General features: G+C 56.0%; 1 protein-coding gene across 1 annotated transcript; it reads left to right on the top strand.

Annotated features, from left to right (window-relative positions):
- Window positions 1-2703: 2703 nt before the first annotated feature.
- HID1 (HID1 domain containing) lies at window positions 2704-21614 on the top strand. Its single transcript, XM_072781506.1, has 19 exons — window positions 2704-2886; window positions 8623-8772; window positions 9311-9481; window positions 10002-10115; window positions 10699-10805; window positions 11071-11187; window positions 12852-13074; window positions 13276-13332; window positions 14111-14251; window positions 14432-14522; window positions 14705-14856; window positions 14964-15042; window positions 16809-16973; window positions 18144-18371; window positions 18715-18821; window positions 19330-19416; window positions 20011-20102; window positions 20268-20426; window positions 20696-21614. Exons 1-19 carry the CDS (start codon window positions 2821-2823, stop codon window positions 20757-20759), a joined length of 2370 nt encoding a protein of 789 aa, XP_072637607.1. The 5' UTR covers window positions 2704-2820; the 3' UTR covers window positions 20760-21614.
- The last annotated feature ends 560 nt before the right edge of the window (window positions 21615-22174 follow it).

Here is a 22174-nt window from a genome sequence, read left to right as displayed (position 1 = left end):
TGGAGCCTGCTTCTCCCTCTCTGCCTGTGTCTGTTTTTCTCTCTCTCTCTCTCTCTGTCTCTCATGAATAAATAAATAAGTAAATCTTAAAAAAAAATAAAGTCAAATTTAGGGACACCTGGGTGGCTCAGTGGTTGAGCGTCTGCTCAGGGTGTGATCCAGGGGACCCGGGATCGAGTCCCACATCAGGCTCCCTCTGGGGAGCCTGTTTCTCCCTCTGCCTGTGTCTCTGCCTCTCTCTGTGTGTCTCTCATGAATAAATAAATAAAATTAAAAAAAGATATTTATTTATTTATATAAATAAATAAAATTAAAAAAAGATATTTATTTATTTATATAAATAAATAAAATTAAAAAAAAGATATTTATTTATTTATGAGAGACACACAGAGAGAGGCAGAGACACAGGCAGAGGGAGAAGCAGGCTCCATGCAGGGAGCCTGATGTGGGACTCGATCCCGGGTCCCCTGGATCAGGCCCTGAGCCGAAGGCGGCACTAAACCACTGAGCCATCTGGGCTGCCCAGAATAAATAAATATCTTAAAAAAATAAAGTCAAAGTTATTGAGGTATAGTTTACACACTGTAAAAGTCCCCCCTCTTAGGTGTATAGTTATTTGAACTTCGACAAACATATACAATCATGAAACTACCACCAAAATCATAGCATAGACTTGTTTTCATCACCCAAAAAGTTTCCTTATACCTTTTAATAGTCAGTCTCTCATTCTACTCCCAACCCAAGGCAATCACTTATTTGTTTTCTGTCTCAGTGTTTTGTCTTTTCCAGAATGTCACATCAATGATATAATACAGTACACTGCCTTCTGTGTCTGACACAGTGCTTTTGAGATTCATCCACATTGTTGCTGCTTGTATCAGTAGTTTGTTCCTTTTTGTTGCTAAATACTAGTCCCATTGTCTGGGTGAACCCCAATCTGTTTATTCACCAGATGATGGACATTTGGGTAGTTTCCACTCTTTGGTGATTATAAATGAAATTGCTGTAAGCATTACGCAGGCTTTTTGTATGGATAGATGCCTTCATTTTTCCTGGATAAGTACCATGAGAAGGATTACTGAGATATGTGATAATTGTATATTTAACTTTATGAGAAAATATAAATGCTCCCTATCCTCACCAGTATTTGGTGTTGTGGGTTTTTTTTAACCCATTCTAATAGATATGTAATAATTATCATGTTATGGTTTCAATTTGCATTTCCCTGATGACTAAGATTCCAAATTTTTAAAAAATATTTTATTTATGCATTTGAAGAGAGAGCAGAGCAGGAGGACAGTTGCAGAGAGAGAAGCAGGCTCCTCGCTGAGCAAGGAGCTTAACTCAGGGCTCAATCCCAGGACCCCAGGATCATGACCTGAGCCAAAGGCAGACTCTTAACTGACCAAGCCACCCAGGCACCCCAGATTCCAAATTTTTTAACGTCACTCTGGTCTGGACTGAGGTTGGGGGATTTGTAGAATGGACTGGATTTTATTATTTTTTTAAAGCCAAATAAAGAGACACTTTTCATTTGTTATCTTGGAGTGATTAGAAAGGCCAAGCCTGCCTTGGATTTCATCCAGGGCAGGGAAAGTCTACCTCGGGAGCAAGGACAGAGCTATCCTGTCCAGTCATAGAATGGAAGATGGAGAAAGTTCAGCCTCTTTTGGAGCAGAGTTCGATTTGCTTTTATGGTTTCGTTCTTTAGTAGTTGTGTGACTTTGGGCAAGCAACATAACTGCCTTGAACTTCAGTGTCTCCTGCTGTAGAATGGGGTAATAACTCAGAGGTAAGTTTTGTTGAGTTAGAGATACTGTCCTCCTATCATCATCATCATCATCATTATTATTATTATTAATTTTATTTATTTATTAATGAGAGACACAGACACGCAGAGAGAGGCAGACTCCATGCAGGGAGCCTGATGTGGGACTCAACCCCCGGTCTCCAGGATCAGACCCTGGGCCGAAGGCAGCACTAAACCGCTGAGCCACCCGGGCTGCCCCATCATCATTAATAATATTATTAATTTGCCTCTATAAAGGCTCACTCGGCTGCAACACAGTAAATTATTTCCTTGTTTCTTTCCCAAGCCAATTGCTCATAAAGGGCAGGCCTTGTGACTGAAGACCCGTATGCCCCCCATCCTGGACGCAGTGTTAATAAATTCCAGTCCTGCGACACATTTGTTGAAATAGATGGGCTCACACGGATTCTCAGGGAAGGCCGGTGGCCAGAACAGAGTTGTGGGACCCGAGGGACCTCCAGCCCTCATCAGGCCAGGGAGATGCTTTCCTGAAGCTTGGGCCCAGTGGCTGGAAAAACAAGGGGGCTGCCTGGTGATGTGGGTTTGACAGGTCAAATAAAGGGAACCAATAAAGCAGATGCTCAGAGGGAAAAAAAAGGGGGGGGAGGAATGGGGAGGTTAGGGTTTGACAAGGAAGAAACTCAAGGGGGAGGGCTGGCTGAGAATGTACGGGCCCGACAGGCGTGGGGACCAGTGGTGAGGATGCGGCGGGGATGGCGAGGCGGGGCGGCGGAGGCTCGGGGTCGAGCCTAGTGCATCCCAGGAGCCGGCTCCCGGGGCTGGCAGCGGGCGGCGCGGGGCGCGGCAGGTGCGGGGGCGGAGCCACGCGGGGGCGGAGCCACGGGGGCGGGCGGGGCCCGGAGGGGGCGGGGCCGGCGCGCGGCGGGCAGGCGGGGTGCGGCGCTGCTCTCCTGCGAGCGCAGCGGGGGCCGCGGAGCCGGAGCTGGATCCGGAGCCGGGGCCGGGGCGGGAGTCGGGGCCGGGGCCGGGCCGGAGAGGGCTCCAGCGCTATGGGGTCGGCCGACTCTAAGCTGAATTTCCGAAAGGCGGTAATCCAGCTCACCACCAAGACGCAGGTGCGACCGGGGCCCCGGCCTCCCACCCACCTGCCGGGCTGGGGGCTGGGCAGGGCCGGGGGGCTGCGCGAACTTGGCTCGTGAGGAGATGGGGGACCGGCTGGCCTGCGGCCTGACGCTGAAGCCAGGTCCGGAGCGCCACCCGTTGGCCTGTCCTCCGGGGCTTCATCCCTTAGCCCCAGCCCCTCACCCCAGCCTTCTCTCCCGGGAATATCCCTCTTCCCGCAGCCGCCGCTGCCACCTTGGGCTGACGTGTGCCTACTCTCCGAGCCGGCATCGCCGCTATCCGCCACCTGTCCTGCCGCCTCCGGCCCCCCCCCTCCGCTCCCGCCCCTCCAGCCCCGCATCTTCAGCTTCACCCTCACTCCCGCCCCCACCCACCCATCCGCCTCCCTGCTCCCCTCCCTGCCCCTCGGTGCCCGCGGTTCCTGGACGCACAGACCCGGCTGATTCAATGCAAACAAAGCCGAGCAGGCGCCTACCGGGTCGGGGAAACAGCTGGTGCGCGGAGGCAGCGGCCTCGCTGGGCCCAGGTCGATGCCCACAGCCAGGGAAGGCCCAGGTCTTCCTGAGAACGTGCAAAGAGTGCGAGCAGCGCTGCAGCCTAACAGAGGGTCCTGTTCTCAGGCTCGTGGAGTCCAGTTTCCCAGCTGGGGAACACTGCTCCAGGGGGCTCCTCCTCTGAGGCCCAGCAGTGGGGATAGCTGTGTTTTCAGGTACCCTCTGTTCCCTGGGTCAGGGCTGAGAACCCTCCAGGTTGTCTTTGACTGGCTGGTGTAGGGTCTGGGGGTGACTTTCAGCCAGTCCATGCTTGCACACTCCCCTGAGTTCACAAGTGGCACCGAGGCCACCTCCTTGCCCCCACCACACAGGACCTGGCTCCAGCAAGGCTCCTTCCCTGCCTACCCCTTCTGTCCTTACCCCTCGAATCAGGCTGCTCTGGCCACAGAGATGCCCAGCCCTGACTCCCCAGAACCCCCACTTATAAGGGACTCAGCACCTGCTGCCATCTGGGACTTTCCTCTTTCCCTTACCCTGAGGGCTCTTGGCAGTTAGAGTGGGATTGAGGAAGCCATCTTCCCACAGCCAGTTGTTCGCAGCTCCAGAGGCCAGACCTCTGGTCCTACACTCTCTCATTCCCACGAGAGAAAGGTCAGGTGCCTGGCAAATGCCCAGGGGCTCTGGAGAATCCAGTCCTGGCTAAGAGGCATTTGATAGAAACCAGACTTTGTATCTCGCCACTTCCCTAATGACTCCTGGGTAGTTCTAGCACTTGGCTTTATTGGGATGGGGCTTCTAAGTCTGTGGGTGGCAGGTGGGCCAGCCCCTCAATGTGGGGCCACATGGAGCGGCAGGAGGGAGGCTCCCATGTTTACCTACCTACCTGGGGAAGGAAACACATTGTTGGAGGAATGAACCATGGGCTGTTAGCTTAGTAGGCAAGGTCCTTTGTCGGGCCAGCAGGACTAGCTCCCCTGGGCCCCAGAGATCTGGGTGGACTAGATTCCTACCTGTGCTGGCCCTCTCCCCCAAATACAGTGTACCTCTGGCTTTCCCTGGCTGTAGCCCTGTTATGGGAATGACTGAGATGGTGCTGTCCTGTTTCCTAGCTGAGGACAGTGAGTTGGCTTGGGTCAAGACTGGAACCAGACACCAGGCTGAGTCTCCCTCCAGAGACCTGTGGGGCCCTGCAGGTGGGAAGGTGGGAGAGACCCTAAAGCTTCCTGTCCTGCGTAGTGACCTGGCTCAGGCAGCTGAGGAGTGAAGACCAGATCCCAGATGGTCATTCCAGACCTTGCCATTCAGTGTCCCCAAAGAGTTTCATGCCAGCTGTCCACAGGGTGTCCTCCAGTCCCAGACCCTTAGAGGCTAGGCCATGAACACAGATGTTTGTTCTGGGCAGCAGACAAGACCACCCAACACCTTTTCCTGTGGCCTGGGTATGAGCGGCCACTGCTGGGCTTCCCTGCTTTCCTGCGCTATATCCTGTTTTCTTCCTGCCCTGGGCTAGTCCTGAGGCTTAGCCGTTTTGGCTGTGTTTCCCAAGCCTTTCCTGGGGTGGGTGGGGCCCTAGAGGGGGATGCAATAAGCTCTGCCAGAGGGAGGACATTCCTGGACCTGGGACCCTTTCTTAGATCCTATCTTTTTAGAGACTCTCTGCCATAGACCAGGGAGACCTGGTGGGTCCATGTATACATGTGTGTATGTGTATGTGTATGTGTATATGAATGATGTGGTGACGCAGTCCTCCAGGACAGGTCACCCTTAACAGACTAGAGGACTTGTACAGCCCTTTGCTCCCCTTCACCCCAAGAAAGTTCAAAAGATGCACCTGGACTCCCAAGCCAGTGGGGGGTCTGGCCTGAACAGAGGCTGGTGAAGCTAGGGTAAGAATATCTATTTTTGGGTGCCTGGGTGGCTCAGTGGTTGAGCGACTGCCTTTTGGCTCAGGTTGTGGTCCCGGGGTCCTGGGATAGAGTCCTGCATCAGGCTCCCCGCAGGGAGCCTACTCCCTCTGCCTGTGTCTCTGCCTCTCTCTCTGTGTCTTTCATGAATGAATGAATGAATGACTAAATAAATAAATAAATAAATCCTAAAAGAAGAAAGAAAGAAAGAGTATCTGTTTTCCCACCAGGATAGCTTAGTCCCTGTGCCCTGGTAGCATGGGCCTTCTAGCTTGTGGCAAAAATATTCTTTTCAAACAAACTGGCTTGGATTTTATTTATTTATTTTAAGATTTTATTTATTTAAGAGAGAGAGAAAGAGTACACAAGCAAAGGGAAGAGGCAGGGTATGGGGGAGGGGGGAAGCAGGCTCCCCTGCTGAGGCAGGGAGCTCAGTGCAGGATGCTGGGTTCCATCCCAGGACCCTGGGATCATGACCCAAGCAGAAGGCAGACACTTAACCGAATGAGCCACCCAGGCGCCCCTGGCTTGGATTTTAGAAGCTTCCTTGGGCTCTGTGGAGCCCAGCTGGGATAACTGGGACAGGAGCTGAGCCTTGTTTCTCCCCTCAGAAGCCTAAGGGGATCCAATGACCTTGGCCAACACCTGGAGCATCAGACTAGCCTGCTATAGCCGGGTGATGGTCATCAAGCTGAAGTGTCCAAGCCAGAGTGGGAGCTGGAGGGCTGGGACTCTCCTCTGCTTCTCAGCTGGGCTAGCCTGGAGCTTCCTAAGTCTCCCTTTAAGTCTCCTCATTTGGAATTCAGTCCCTAGGTGACACTTGCCTGATGAACTAGACCAGAGGTCAAGTCTACTGGTGCTCAGATGAAGTTCTCCTCCTTTAAGGGGATTGTGGCGCCTTAAGTTAGAGGAGGTGGTAAAAGTGTTAGAGAAGGGAGCTTCTCAGAGGAGCTCCTGGGTTTTCAAGGATGTCCTTCCCCACCCCAGCCCTGGCCACCCACACTGGGGGGTGGCACCCCTTGACCCCAGTGACTGTCAGAGGGCTACCCTAGCTGAGGACAGGAGGGCCAGCAAACCCTAGCCTCAGGGCACCTCCTTTGGCCTTTGTTCTCCCCCACCCCCAGCTAACTTGCTCTACCAGTTCTGGGACTGAGCAGGCCCTGGTACCAGGCCTGTCTTGCAGGCCATGGCCACATGTTTCCCTGTGACTTGGAGGTGGGGGCATTGCTTTGGGAGGGGGCCAGGGTATACCGGGACCTCAATGAGGCTTTCAAACCCAACCCTGATTTTGGACAGCCCCACTGGTGCTCAGGCTTGCCCAGTGACTGGGTTGAAGGGATCTTTGGGACTAATGACAGCCTTTCCCTGAATAAACATTGGCTGAGCATCTGCCATCTGCCCCTACTGCAGGGTAAGGAAAGAAGGGCCTAATGGAACCCTGAGGCAAGTGCATTGAGATGCCTGGAATCAGGGCCTAGGATGAAGGAGTAAGAGTGGGGACCCAGGTTCCAAGGTGGGAACAAGCCCTTTGGTCCAGAGCTCAGGGAGGATTCTGGAAAGAAGGGGCATAAGAGAACAAGGTTATTTTTATTTATTTATTCATTCATTCATTCATTCATTCGAGACACAGAGAGAGGCAGAGACACAGGCAGATGGAGAAGCAGGCTCCCTGCGGGTAGCCCGATGTGGGACTCGATCCCAGGACCTCAGGATCACGACCTGAGCCAAAGGCAGACACACAACCACTGAGCCACCCAAGTGCCCAAGAGAACAGAGTTATTTTTTTTTTTTTTCAGAGTTATTTTTAAACAAGATATATATATTTTTCTGGTGGTCAGAGTAAGACACGCCTGGGTGGGTTTGGGTGATCGCAGGGCTGTATCAACCCTTTCAGACAAGGGAGAAGCCCAGGCTGATGGAACACCTGGGGTCTCTCGCAGCAGCTCCTCTTCAGAACAGGCCTTGGGCACCCTGGCCTCTCAGCAGGTGAACATTCAAAAGGAAAAAAAAAAAAAACAGTAATCCATGTGGTTGCAGAAAAATATAAGTAAAAAAATAAAAACTATCTAGAGAGATCATCGCTGGGGCATTCCGTCATTTTCGTTTAGGCTATGTAATTTAGCAAAGATCGTGACCATCCTGTAGTTAGTGTTACACCTTATCTTTTTCACAGAATTGTAACCGTGAAGCATTTTTCATTCATTAAGAGTCCTTGGCAACATGGCTCTGGTGGTTGCATAATATTCCATTCCATGAAAGGGCCTTATTAACTCTTTCGAGTGTTCCCTGCTTGTTGGTTATTTAGGTTCATTCCAACTTCTCACTATTGCCAATGATAACACCTCAGTGAACCTCCTTATCCGTGCACATCCCTGATCATTTCCTTAGGAAGGATTTCTAGAAGTGGAGCTTACGGTTCCAGTTGGTTCCCTACGTGACTGCCCATATGATTCAGAAGGTGCAAGTGTGCCTATGTCCTCCATAGGACCAGTGGGACTTTGGAATGTGTTAGAAGGGTGGGCCTGTGGGGAAGACCGGACCATCCGAGCAAAGGCAAAGAGATGTTGTGACGGCTTTGTGTTGTAGGGGTTGCAAATACAGGTGTGCACGCATGTAGGTATGTTAAATAAGGTCATGGCTTATGATCTGGTCCAGGTTTGGACTCAATCCTGCAGGCAGCGAGGAGCCCCAGAGGTTTTTGTTGAGGCAACAGTGGTTTGGGTGCTGTGCTTTGAACATGGGTTGGAGGCGGTGTGGAGACAGGGTTGAGGACGTAAATTTGGAGGTGGGGCCCTGAGAGGAGCAGGTGCAGTCAGAGAGAGCCGTGGGGGTTGCCTCCTTTAGATTTGGCATCTGTTGGGTGTGCAGGGAGAGGATGGAAGCTGCGGCTGAGGCGGGGGTGGATGGTGAGGCTGGGCTTAGGTGCAATAAGCATACATCCCCTTGCCTTCTTCCACTGGGGAGGGTCACAACCTGGGTCTGGTCCCCAGGCACTTGACCTAGCAGCAGGGCCTGGGGAGGTCCCCCGTGGGGAGGCTCTGCCAGAGGACGACAGTGAGTTACCTCATCCCTCAGGGTCTGAGTTAGGCTTTGGCTGCCAAACTCAGTGCTTGGCTGACCTCTGACATCCGTGGCGAGTGTCTCCAGCCTGCCTCTGCCAGCCGGGGTGCACAATGGCCCCCACATGGGAGGGCTTCTGGGTATAGCAGGGATGGAATAGGGGGGCCATGGTTTCCCCTTTGGGGTTCCTTTGGCTACAGACTGGGTGAACTGTGGGCCTGGTGGCAAGGGATAGTGTAACCACCCTGGACACACCGGATCCCCCCTCCAGCCTGTGGAAGCCACCGATGATGCCTTTTGGGACCAGTTCTGGGCAGACACGGCCACCTCAGTACAGGATGTCTTTGCACTGGTGCCAGCGGCAGAGATCCGGGCTGTGCGGGAGGAGTCACCCTCCAATTTGGCCACTCTGTGCTACAAGGTGAGCATAAGGTGCTCTGCCCTTCGCTGCCACTCCCTGCTGAGCCATTTCCCACCTTCCAGGGGAGCCTGAAGCTGGCCCAGCCCTGTGGACCCAGAGAGCGGGCACCCCTGACATCCCACCTGTCTGGGTCTGTGCAGTCTTGAGAAGTACCCACTTCTCCCCACTGGCTGGGCTCTGGGTGGAGGGTGGGAAGTGATGCTGCAGCCACTCTCTGTGAGGGCTTCCTTGGGGCTCTTGCTGAGTACTTTCCGCACATCAGCTCGTTCAGCTAACCCTGTGCAGTGGGTGCTGTTAATGTCACCGTCTTACAGATGAGAGAACAGAAAGGTGGTCACTTAGCAAGGTGTCAGCCAGTGAGCGGTGGGCGGGGTCTCCGGGGATGCTCTAGGCTGCTCTCTGGCCCACTTCCCGTCCCCCTGGGCTGGCTGACCCTGTCTGTCTCTGCCCCTCTGAAGCCTGGGGTGCCCATCCTGACCCCAAGCACCAGGTCCCCGCTCCCCACCCTTCCAGCGTGCCCCTCCGCCTGTCCCCACAGGCTGTGGAGAAGCTGGTGCAGGGAGCCGAGAGCGGCTGCCATTCGGAGAAGGAGAAGCAGATTGTCCTGAACTGCAGCAGGCTCCTCACCCGTGTGCTGCCCTACATCTTTGAGGACCCCGACTGGAGGGGCTTCTTCTGGTCCACAGTGCCCGGGGCAGGGCGAGCAGGGGTCTGTGGGCCTGGTTGTGGGGCTGGGTGGGAGGTGATGGGTGTGGGGTTTGGGAAGGACAGGGGAAGGGGAATGGGGTTTGCTGCCAAGGGGTGGGATCATCTCCCACAGGAATGTCTGCCCTTTCAGCTGGGCAAGTATGACGACAGGGCAGCTGGGCGCTTCCCCCTCCTTAGCTCCCCCCTCCCTGGGTTTATCTCCAGGCAACCGGCTAAGGGCAGGACCCTGGTGATTCCCAGCAGGTCTGAGCCTCTAGAGTTTTAGGGACCTGGCCTGGCTCCTTCCAGTCAGTGGAGAGGTTTCTTCCCAGGTCCCAGCCTCGTTCCTGCTCTGGCCCCCTTCTGCCTTAGGAAGTTTGGGGTTGTTGGGAATCTACTTTTCCTTCTGCTTCTTCCTCCATCCCTCTGCCCATGGGTACCTGCCTGGGCCCAAATCTAACCCCTTTCCCACCTCAATTCCTGGGGCCACGTCTCCTTGGCCAGCAAGCACTGAGGCAGCCTGTGTGCTATGTCCTGACCAGGGAGAGGATGATGATGAGAATGCCCGGCCCCTGGCTGAGTCCCTGCTCCTGGCCATTGCTGATCTCCTCTTCTGTCCAGATTTCACTGTCCAGAGCCACCGAAGGAGCACTGTGGTGAGAGGCCCCCCCAATCTCCCAGTCTCAGGCCTGGGAGGGCTTTGGTCCTAGGTTGGGGGTGGTTGAAGTTCCCTTGGGCAGGACGCTGCGGGGGCAGGGCTGCTCTGGAAGAGCTGGGCAGGTCCAGGGAGGGGCCAGAGACTGGCACAGCTGGAGAGGAGCCAGCTGGTGCCTGGCCCTGCCCCCTGTATCCGGGAGTCAGGGCACAAGCACCCATTGTCCTCGCCTGGGTGGTGGGTGGGGGTGTGGGGCTTGGACACAGGAGGTCTGGCCTGCTCACTTCCTGTGGGCCCAGGGACTCCACCTCTGGTATTTTCTGCTCCAACCGCCCCCCACCACCAAATGTACCCAATCCCATTCCCCTCCCTCCCTATCTCTCTCTCCCTGCCTTGAGCTGGCCTGAGCAAGTAAAAGAACTGGAGAAGAAAAATTAGCTTTCAAGAGATTGAGAACATTAATTTCTTCCCTTGTGCATTATCACCTGGGGCATTTGGAGGGTCTGTCTCTGCCCCCAGGGACGACAGCGGGGGGACTTGGGTTGGCCACTCCCCGCCTGAGCGTTCCCAAACCATGTGCCCAGGACTCAGCGGAGGATGTCCACTCCCTGGACAGCTGTGAATACATCTGGGAGGCTGGTGTGGGCTTTGCTCACTCCCCTCAGCCCAACTACATCCACGATGTGAACCGGTGAGTTTTGCTGGGACCCAGAACTCACAGTGTAGCTGGACTTGGGGCCAGGCCCCCTGCTCTCCTGCTCAGAGAGGGAACCGTGCATGGGGTCTTTCAAAGAGACCCTGTCCACTCATGACCCAACATCACCCTGCCGGGGATAAAATGGGGTCATGTCTTTTCATGGACTTGGAGCTGGGGCCGGCAGGGTGGGCATGCCCTCCTGGAGGAGATGGGAGATCTTCGGGTACTGAACCCCCTGCCCTGATCCCCCCTCCCTAAGGATGGAGCTGTTGAAACTGCTGCTCACATGCTTCTCTGAGGCCATGTACCTGCCCCCAGCCCCGGACAGCGGCAGCACCAACCCGTGGGTGCAGTTCTTTTGTTCCACGGAGAACAGGTGAGGGGCCCTCCAGCTTTCTTTCCATTCTCTCCTTGCTCCAGGCAGCCCCGGGGAGAGGCTGTGCTCCCTTAGTCTTAGTTGAGGGGAGGTGCTGCCGCCTGGTGGTGATGGCTTGTAAAAGTTAGTCGCCACTCGTTAGTCCCCCATGGTCCAACGTCCCACTGGGGGACCCTAGTGACTAGTGCCTGGGTCCTCCATCCCGAGCTGTGCTGTGCAGCAGAAATATGATGCAAACCACAGATGCAAGTTGACCACTTCTAGTGGCGACATGAAAAAAGTAAAAAAGAGACAGGTGAGATTAATTTTAATATTTTGTTTAACCCAATATACACCAAATACTAGCATTGGACAGGTGATCAGTATGCAGAATGATTGAGATGTTTCACATTCCCTTTTCAAGCTAAGTTTTCAAAATCCGTTTTGTGCAGTTTACAGTCCCAACACCTCTCAATGCAGAGGAGCCACATTTTAAGCTCTCAGTAGCAGCAGGTGGCTTGTAGCTGGCTGGCAGTGCGGTTGAGACAGTGGTCGGGGAGAGGGCGTCGTGAATACTCTGAAGGGTGGGGAAGCCTGACCCACACAGGGCTGCTCCTGGGCTCTGCGGGCACAGAGGGTACGTGGAGGCGTCACTTGGTGGAGCTGAGTATGTAAAGGCTGCGAGGGCAGCACCGGAGTTAGTGGTCCTGGGGGGCGTGGCTCACCTTCTGACTTCCAGACTCTCATTCCCACATGGCAGGCCTTACTCATCCTTCGGATTTTCCTGGCCTTCTGCTCAACTTCCCCCCTCGCCCTGCCCCCAGAAGAGAAGGGAAGCCAGGCAACTCTCTCCAGCAGCCACGGTCAAAAGCTGGCCAGAGTTTGTTTGTTTTTTCTCACCAGCAGTATCAGGCTTTGCCACTCACTTAACCTCTCTGGGTCTCAGTTTCCTTGCCTGTAAGATAAGGAGCTTGAACCCTGACATCTTACAAATCTCTGAATGATGTCACTCTGTGGCCTGGGACCTGGGTGACTGAGCACATGTTCTGCTCCCCGAGGGGAAGCCCACCTCCCTGTGGGACTCCAGTCCCTGCTTTGAAGCCCCAAGGCAGGACACCTGCCCCTCAGAGACCTGAGCCTGTAGACTGTGCAGCACCGCGAATGAACCCTAATGTAAATTCTAGGCTGCCAGTGTGTCCCTGTAGGTTCATGGATTGTAACACACATGCCACTCTGCTGTGGGATGTCAGCAGTGGGAGAGGCTGTGCACAGGTGGGGGCAGAGGCTCAGGGGAATCTCTGTTCCTCCCTCGTGATTTTGTTGTGAACCTAAAATTACTCTAAACATAGTCTTAATTAAAAAAAAAAAGGCTTTAGCTCTGGGAGGAAAAATCTAATGGATGTGGACATGATTTCCCACATAACTAGCCACCCCCGTCTTGGTAATAAATTCCTTTGCTCTTGGCCTAGCCTGGCCTGGGTCCCGGATGCAGACAAGGCAGGGAGGGGTGTCTTTGACTCAGGAAGGGATGAGCCTGGTTCTGCTTTCTGGCTCCCAGCCTGGGGCTAGCACAGAAATGCTTGTTCAGTGAGGAGGTAGCTTGACTGACCGTCCCATGTGGCCACCTGGGGGGTGGACAAGGCTGGCCTGGGCGGTCTCCATGCCTTGTTCCTCTCCTTCCGCAGACATGCCCTGCCCCTTTTTACCTCCCTCCTCAACACTGTGTGTGCCTATGACCCTGTGGGCTACGGGATCCCCTACAACCACCTGCTCTTCTCTGACTACCGGGAACCCCTGGTGGAGGAGGCTGCCCAGGTGCTCATTGTCACCTTGGACCATGACAGTGCCACCAGCGCCAGCCCCACGGTGGACGGTACCACCACAGGCACTGCTATGGATGATACGGACGTAAGGATGGGTGTGGGGGGTGGAGGGCAGCTGGCCCTGCCAAGTTCTGGGCACTCCCTTTAGTAGCGCTGGGTAGGGGCTACCCAGTGGGCACCTCCTGGTGAGCTTCGGGGTGCCTGAGGGGGCATTGCTGCCACCACTTGGCTGAGGTAGTGGCCAGGGGTGAAGCCACCTGCTTATCCCAGGCTCCACCCTTGGCAGCCTCCAGGACCTGAGAACCTGTTTGTGAACTACCTGTCCCGCATCCATCGTGAAGAGGTGAGCGGAACCCTGCTCTTGCTCCAGTGGATTCTCAGTGCCCACCTGCCACAATGATTATGGCCTTGCAGGGGGGAGGGGATGGTGATGAGATGGGGTAAGAGGAGTCCTGACCATGGTCCCTGTGGGCTTGGCCACCCCAATGAAATAGTGATGGCAGGACTTCAAAGGTTTTGAGATACAGAAAAGAGCTAAAGGCCTCAGCTGAGTAGGGACAACTGGACAGGCTTCCAGGAGGAGGTGGCTCTGATATCTGGCTTTGGTGAGGGGAATAGTAGTGGACTCAAAGACCAGGCAGCCCTGAGTTCATGTGTCTTGTGACCTTGGGGGAAATTGTGCTCCAAAGCTCTGACTTCTGCTGTTGTAACATGGGGATGGTAACTGCTTCCTTGCCTTTTTGGGAGGGTTACTTGTAGCTTTCGCTTAGTGACAGCTCTTTGAGAATAGTAGAGTGCATTTCTGATGTGACAGGGAGATGGGGGGATGGCATCTGTCAACATGGGGTCCAGGTGGGTCGGGTCTGGGTCAACATATAGGTGAGGGGGATCACTAGGAGCAGCTTTGCTCAGGGAGGGGGGAGCCCATGGTCTGGGGAAGGGGCAGGGGTTCCCTCCAGACCTGCTTTGGACTCAGTTTCCTGAGGGGCCTGCCTCAGGACAGCTCCTAATGATGGAATCTGGGCCTTTCAGGCTTTAGGGGTGGGACCAGGCTGGGGGGTGGGTGAGGAGGCCTTTGTGCAGGAGCTGGACTGGACAGGTCCCTACCGTCCCCTACTCAGGATTTCCAGTTCATCCTCAAGGGCATAGCCCGGCTGCTCTCCAATCCCCTGCTCCAGACCTACCTGCCCAACTCCACCAAGAAGATCCAGTTCCACCAGGAGCTGCTGGTCCTCTTCTGGAAGCTCTGTGACTTCAATAAGGTGGGCTGGCCTCAGGCCCCGCTTGGTGGGCAGTGGTCAGCTCTGAGCAGGAGAGCGGCTACTCTGGATAGCCCAGGGGTGGGGGCAGCATCTGGGGAGACTCCTGGGAACGGTGAGCAGATGGGGGAGAGCGGTCTCCTCTCTGACCTTGCCCACCTGTTCCCTCCCCTCTGCCCCCAGAAATTCCTCTTTTTTGTACTGAAGAGCAGTGACGTGCTGGACATCCTGGTCCCCATCCTCTACTTCCTCAATGATGCCCGAGCGGATCAGTGTAAGGCTGGGGTGGGCATGAGGTCCTGGGGGCTTCCTTGTAGAGGGGCGGGGCCAGCCGGTCTGTGCTGCCTCTGGGGAGCGCAGGCTGGGGCTCTGACCTCCCAGCAAGGGCTTCTTCCAGGGCTCCCCGGATGGGTCCCCACCCTGTGTGGTGACTTCCCCCTGTACCACATGCTGCAGCTCGGGTGGGCCTGATGCACATTGGAGTCTTCATCCTGTTGCTTCTGAGCGGGGAGCGGAACTTTGGGGTGCGGCTGAACAAGCCCTACTCAGTGCGTGTGCCCATGGACATCCCTGTCTTCACGGGCACCCACGCAGACCTGCTCATTGTGGTGAGGGGGCTCCCTCAGCCAGGCCCTGGGGCCGTGGGGGGACGTCCTTTTGGCTGAGTCTGGAGGAGGAGGGGACCCCATGGTCACCCCTCTGCCTCCCGGCACAGGTATTCCACAAGATCATCACCAGCGGTCACCAGCGCCTGCAGCCCCTCTTCGATTGCCTGCTCACCATCGTGGTCAACGGTAGGGGTGCGGGGAGCCCGCCTTCCCTGTGCACACCACTAGGTGGTGCCAGGCCACAGGCTGACCTCAGGCTGGCCCTCCCCAGGTCAAACCTGCCCAGTCCAATAAGCGATATGATGGCAGCCACAGGCAGACTGGGCAATTTTCTAGTAGCCCTATTAAAGAAAGAAAGAAAAACAGGTGACAACAATTTTATAATATATTTTATGTAATCCACTGTATCCCAAACACCATCGTATCAACATGTAACCCCCCCAAAATTATTGAGATCTTTGACATTCTTTTTCACACCTAGTCTTCAAAATCCTATGTGTTTCACATGTGCAGTACATCTCTGTTAGAACTAGCTATGTGTCAAGGGTTTATGTTTTCGATTTTTAAATTTTTATTTTATTTTATTTTTTAAAAGATTTTATTTATTTATTTATTCATGAGAGAGACAGAGAGAGAGGCAGAGACACAGGCAGAGGGAGAAGCAGGCTCCATGCAGGGAGCCTGATGTGGGACTAGATCCTGAGACTTCAGGATCATGCCCTGAGCCAAAGGCAGATGCTCAACCACTGAGCCACCCAGGCGTCCCCGATTTTTAAATTTTTTAAAAAGGTTTTATTTATTTATTCATGAGAGATACACAGAGAGAGGCAGAGACACATGCAGAGGGAGAAGCAGGCTCCCTGTGGAGAGCCTGATGCGGGACTTGATCCCAGGACCCTGGGATCATGCCCTAGGCCAAAGGCAGATGCTCAACCGCTGAGCCACCCAGGTGCCCCTGTGTCAAGGGTTTAATGGCCACACGTGGCCCATGGCTACTGTATTGGCCAGTGCAGGTTTGGACAGTGTGGTCTCAGGGCAGCGGGGTGTGCCCTACTCTCCAGAGAGGGCTGGGGACAGCTGCCTCCGAAGGGAGGGGCTCAGGCTGGCTGGGGTGCTGGGCCCGGCATGGTGGGTCGCCGTGAGCTGAGGCAGGGTGACTTCAGTGTGGCCATCTTTTGGAGAGGACTGTCTTTGGTGGGAGTGGTTTGGAGTATGGTCCTGGAGGCTTCTAGCTGTGTTGTCGGTTCCAGGGCCAGAACCCTGCCTTCCCTTCCCGGTGCATTCCCTGGGTCCGTCTCACACATTTTCACTGAGCCCTGGTTAAGTGTGGCTGGCTCTGAGAACGCCGCCCCAGCCTGCTGAGGGAGGGGGACGTGAGACAGGGAAGCGCACAGATCCCTATGTGACTTCAGGCCAGGCACAGCGTCTCATCTCAGATTCCCCCTCCCAGACTCTGCCAAAAAATAAGCTTCTGATTATGTATGGAGTCTTGTTATTCCAGTTGGATATTCCAGAAAGACTTAAAGACCCTGACTTTGTATCCTTGCCCCGTCATTTTATAACCAGGAACTCTGGGCAAGTTTACAGACCTGTCTGAGGCTCAGTTTCTCCGTCTGTGAAATGGGGCTGGTTTCCTCCATGTTCAGCCCCCTTTCAGAAGTGTGGCAGGAGTGGGCCACGTGCTGTGTATAAGGGGCTCTGTAAATAGTGGGGCTGTCCACATGATGGAGGGATGAGGTGGGGCGCCCCACACTGCCTCCTGAAGCTCTGCAGAAGGCACTGCCAGTGTGGCCTCAACCTCCAAGGGCTTGGTATGTTTCCTGGCTTTGTAGGAGACTTTACAGGCAAGGGGCAGGAAGGGTTTGACAGTGGGAGCATCTTGTGCTCAGGCCCAGGGTGTGCAGGGATGGCCGGGGAGGGGGCCCAGGAGTGACCTGGCTCCTCCCCTGCAGTGTCCCCCTACCTCAAGAGCCTGTCCATGGTGGCTGCCAATAAGCTGCTGCACCTGCTGGAGGCCTTCTCCACCACCTGGTTCCTCTTCTCTGCTGCCCAGAACCACCATCTGGTCTTCTTCCTCCTGGAAGCCTTCAACAACATCATCCAGTACCAGTTTGATGGTGAGGCGGCAGCCTAAGCCCTGGCCTGGCCTCTGGGGTAGGAATCAGGATGGGCAGTGTGCAAGGACACCTTCCCATCTAAGGAGGGCAGACCGCTCTGCCCCTCACTCCTCCCTCATTCATTCAACATGCATTTTTTGAGCATTTGCTGCATACCCAGCCCAGTGCTGGGTGCTAGGGATACAGTGGAGAGCAAAGCAGAATGCTCTCTGCCCCGTGGAGCTCACAGCTGGGGATGGAGACATGGAGGGGGCTTTAAACAGATGGCCACTCGGACAAACGAGTCTCCTTAAATCTGATGAAAAGGAAACTCAGAGCGGTAGGACCCTGATGGGTGTCGTAAATGCCACACTGCCTGCTGTAAGTGAGACCTTGCCACTTGTTAGCTCCGTGGCTGTGGGCTCATAACTTAACTTCTCAGAGCTTTAGAGAGTCTTTGGCTGTAAGACAGTCATAGCAACAGTACTAGAGCCTTATATCTGAAGGTGTTGGCAGGATTATGTAATTACCCACAAAAACTGTCCAGCACAGTGTCTGATGACTTAGGTATCAGCAGTTACTATTATTTCCAAAATAAGTAATATTTGCACTGATCTGTGAGGGATGAATGGAGGTGGGGTGGGGTGGAAAAGCATTGTGTGGTGGCGGTGGGGGCAACATATGCAAAGGCCCTGGGGTGAGATGTTGAAGCAGGACAGCGTAGTGAGAGGCAGGACCCGATCGCTGGGTGGGGCAGGGAGTTCAGCGTGGGCACTGGAGCACAGACACGTGCCGTGTTGTCCCTCCTCCCTGGTGACCTGGCTCAAGGACATAGTCAAAATATAGAACAGCTGGCTGGGTGTGGACACTGACGTGCTGGGCCTGCCCCACTTTGCCAGTGTCACCTCTTGGAATGCTGGCTTGTGTGGGGGGGTCTGGAAGGTACTGGTGGGGGATCTTGGCCCGGAAGCTCTTCTCTAATAATGTAACATCCTGGTGTAGCCACAGCTGCACAGGCCACCGGGTGCCAGCTCTTCTCAGCCCCATCTCTTGGGCGCCCTGTACCATCTCCTACTCCTGGAGTTAGACGCCCTCCTGTCCTCCAAACTGCCCCCTCCCAGAAACCTGCCCAGGTGGTGGAGGAGGAGGCAAGCGGGCCTCCCTGAGGTGTGGCATGCTCCCTCCCGACAGGCAACTCCAACCTGGTCTACGCCATCATCCGAAAGCGCAGCGTCTTCCACCAGCTGGCCAACCTGCCCACCGACCCGCCTGCCATCCACAAGGCCTTGCAACGACGCCGACGGGCACCTGAGCCCTTGTCCCGAACCGGCTCTCAGGAGGGTGCCTCCATGGAGGGCTCCCGCCCCGCTGCCCCTGCCGAGCCTGGCACTCTCAAGACCAGCCTGGTGGCCACCCCAGGTCTGGCACTGGCAGGTGGCAGGAGGATGTGGATGCCAGCATGGTTGGGGGATGAGCAGGGCCTCTGGGATGTCATCCCGTCTCTGGCAAAGGGCATGGCCTGAGCAGGGGAGCTGAGGGCATGGGGATAGCAGTAGGGGTGAGGGAGGGGGCATTGGGAGGCCCAGGAAGGCTAGCTGGGTGCTGGGTGGGGGGATTGGGCCTCAGAACTGGGTGTACAGGGATTGGGCCTAGCATCGCTAAAGTGGGTGGTGGAAAGAGGGAGCCTCATGGGGCTCAGTGCAGATGTTTTCTCAGAGGGCCTGTGGCAGGTGTTCTCACACCCACCTACTCCCACTCTCAGGCATTGACAAGCTGACGGAGAAGTCCCAGGTGTCAGAGGATGGCACCCTGCGATCCCTGGAGTCCACGTCCCAGCAGAGCTCGGCAGATGGCAGTCCAGCCATGGAGGTGGGTGATGGGGATTCCTGCGGTCAGGTGAGGTTGGGAATGTCCCTTTCTCCCTGGACTCTGTGGTGTGGGCTGGGCCAGGGCACTCTGGGGCCACCTGCAGCAGAGGGCAGGAACCCTGTGCCCAGGGCATCCAGGGGGGTGCTTTCATAGACCTCTCCCTTGTTTACTGGTCCCAGGCTTAAGCCCTTGGCCTTCAGACTCCTCATCCATCAACCTTATCTCAGTTGAGCTGGCCTTTACCCGACCAGCCCAGCCAGCCCCTGGCCCTAAACCTGTCATCAGGCTGGGTTGGGTTGGGCAGGGCCTGGGGCCCGGGCAAAGGGTGCTGGGCTGGGCTGTCCCCTCTGTTGGGAGTGAGTCCCCCACCAACAGGAGCCAGTAGAGAGGCCTTATTGCCTCCTGCATTCTAGGCTATGGGAGGGACTGGGGAGAAGGGCTGCTCCCCTGCCCTCCATCCCTGTTCTGTGCCCACTCCCTCTACCCCTCACTCCTGTCCCTTCCCTAGGACCAGGAGCCAGAGCAGGCATGGCGGGAGCAGCGGCGACTGTCCAGCGCGTCAGCCAGTGGGCAGTGGAGCCCAACATCGGAATGGGTGAGGGTTTGGGCAGATGGCTCTGAGGTGGGGCGGGCAGGGGCTCCTGGCCCTAGGAAAGCTCAGTTAAGCCTGGGACGGGAACATGTTCAAATCCAAAAACCGGCCTGCGAGCCCGGCTCTGGGTCACTCCTTCTGGCTAGACAACCTTGGCCTCTCTGGCCTGGTTGCTTCCCCATCTACGCTGTCTAGCATTCTGCAGGGTTGAGCTTCAGCTGCCTATGGTGCTAGCTCTCTTACTAAGCTTTCCTTTCCAGCTTCTTCCCCCAAATCTGCTTGTCCACTCCCTTCTGTGTGTCCTGTGATCACTACTAATTGCACTTCCATGGGGATAAACGTCCCACTTGATCATGCCATTGTGAGGCTCAAAAAGGACAGTTTTTGGCACGAAGCATACGCTCAGTGAGAGGTCATGGCACTTACTGTGAATAACAGTCACTGTTCGTGGGCGCTGCCCTGTGCCAGGCCCTTGCTGTAGCGAGCGGGGGTGCTTCCTGCCTTGGAGAGCCTGTGGTTCTGGGTCAGGGGTCAGGCCTATGCCATTGCCCATGGGGGCTGCTTCCCCAGCCCTAGGAACCCCGGCCCCTCCCTCAGGTTCTCTCTTGGAAGTCCAAGCTGCCGCTGCAGACCATCATGAGGCTGTTGCAAGTACTGGTTCCCCAAGTGGAAAAGATCTGCATTGACAAGTGAGCACCCCAGGGGTGGGGGCAGAGGCGGCAGGTGGGCTCTGAGGTGGGGTGAGCCCAGGCTTGGCCCTGGTGTGACCGGGAGTTGGGGCCCCACACTCCCCTTGCCTTTCAGGATGGGTTTTCCCATGTGAGCACCTTGAAACCACCCCCTCTTCCTGGCAGGGGCCTGACAGATGAGTCAGAGATCCTGAGGTTCCTGCAGCATGGCACTCTGGTGGGGCTCCTGCCTGTGCCCCATCCCATCCTCATCCGCAAGTACCAGGCCAACTCGGGCACGGCCATGTGGTTCCGCACCTATATGTGGGGGGTCATCTATCTGAGGTGGGTCTGGTGTTCCCCTGAGGGTCTGCTTGGGAGGGCCTCAGCGGGGGCCTCAGCTCTGGGTCCCACCATGGTAGTGGGGTTAATGTCAAGACAGTCAACCAAGGTGGTCTTGTCTAGTGCAGGGTGGGTGCCCACTGTCTGTGGGGGGCAGGGCGAGGGGGGGCCGTCGGGGTGGAAGGAGTTTGGTACCTAGCACCTCCTAGCTCCTCCCCAGCCTTTCTATCAGGACTCCCAGCACTGCGGTGACAGCCCCACTCCCTCCACAGGAACGTGGACCCACCTGTCTGGTATGACACAGATGTGAAGCTGTTTGAGATCCAGCGGGTGTGAGGATGGAAGCCTCCCAGGGGCTGGGGACCAGGGGAGGGTGGGGGCTCTGGTACCCCAATGTTCCCTGACCCACTCTTCTAGGCTTTGAATTACCACAGTCAGCGCTGGGGCTGGCTGAGTCCCGGGTGGCACGCCCACCGTAAAGGCCCCTTGTGGCTCAGGTGGTGGGGACAGGCTCTGATCAATCCCCCCTGAGGCTGGACTCACAGGAGCCTCCTATCTCTAGGGCTGCAGGCCCCGGCCAGAGCCCCCACCTCACTCTGCCTCCCCCTCAAGACCCATTTCTGTGCCACCCATCCCCAGAGCCCAGCAGGTCACCGTGCCCTCATGGGCTGCCCAACAGGGAGCTATGGGCTGTCTCTTGAGGCACCTGGGTAGGGGCAGGGGCAGGGGCAGGGGCAGGGGAGGAGAGTCCTTCTGTGCCTCCTCACCTGAAACTGCCTGGTCCAGGCCCGGCTTGCTGCCAGGGCCCGAAGGAGGAAGGAGAGTGGCCAGGCTATTTGAGGAGGAGACTGGGGGGCTGGTGGACTGCAGGAGCCAGACTGGGGAGCCTCATGCATTTTAGGAGTTTGGGACCCTCCTGTCGAGAGTCTCCTGCTATATACTCCCTGGTGGGTTAGGATATAGCCTGACTCCCTGTTATCCGGTGTGGGGGTGGGAGGGAAGGGTGGGGAGGGAGCTATTCAATCTTCCCTGCCCCTGCCCACTGCCTGGATGACTGGGCGCCGGAGGGGCAGGATGCCACCCCTCCATCCTCCAGCTCTGGCCTCTGGGTCTCCCTCCCCCCTACCTGTGTTAGTACAATCTTTGCTCTGTACAATCGGCCTCTTTACACAATAAACCACCCTCTCCACATCCTGGCTCTTTGTGCTTGGAGGGGAGGGGCTGGGGCCATGGCTCATGTCTTCAGGGGAGTGGGGGCCAGAATCAGTCCCCAGAGGGCCCTCAGCATAGGCCCAGGAACCAGCATTTGTCATTTTCTTCGGTGGGGAAGTGGAGGATTGCACTTTCTCACCCAGAGTGTGGCCCCAGAGAAAAAGCCCGTGCAGGACAGGAGAGAGGATTGCCTCCCGGCCTTCTATACAGCTTCTGGGGAGGGCTCTGCTGGCCCCTGGAAGCCACCAAAACAGCACTAGGGGGTCCCTGGGGCTCTGGCCCTGTGCTTGCTGGTGCAGCTCCACAGGGAGGGGCAGCAAAGCCTGGGCTACCCTCCCTGTGCTCCCCGTGGGGCCTCACCCAGGGCACAGCCCACTGTTTGCACTGGGCTCAGAGAGATGGATGGGCTGTCAGTGCCTGCCCTTTCCACCCGATGGCTCAGAGGATACAGCAGGCATGGGGATCAAACAGCCAGAGGCTGCAGTCCCTGGGGTAAGCTGGCTGCAGAAAGTCACCCGGGGCTCTGTTCCAGAGAGAAG

The sequence above is a fragment of the Canis lupus genome, chromosome 16 (assembly GCF_048164855.1).
Source record: "Canis lupus baileyi chromosome 16, mCanLup2.hap1, whole genome shotgun sequence".
Taxonomy (NCBI): domain Eukaryota; kingdom Metazoa; phylum Chordata; class Mammalia; order Carnivora; family Canidae; genus Canis; species Canis lupus.
This window is presented reverse-complemented; position numbering and strand designations above follow the sequence as displayed.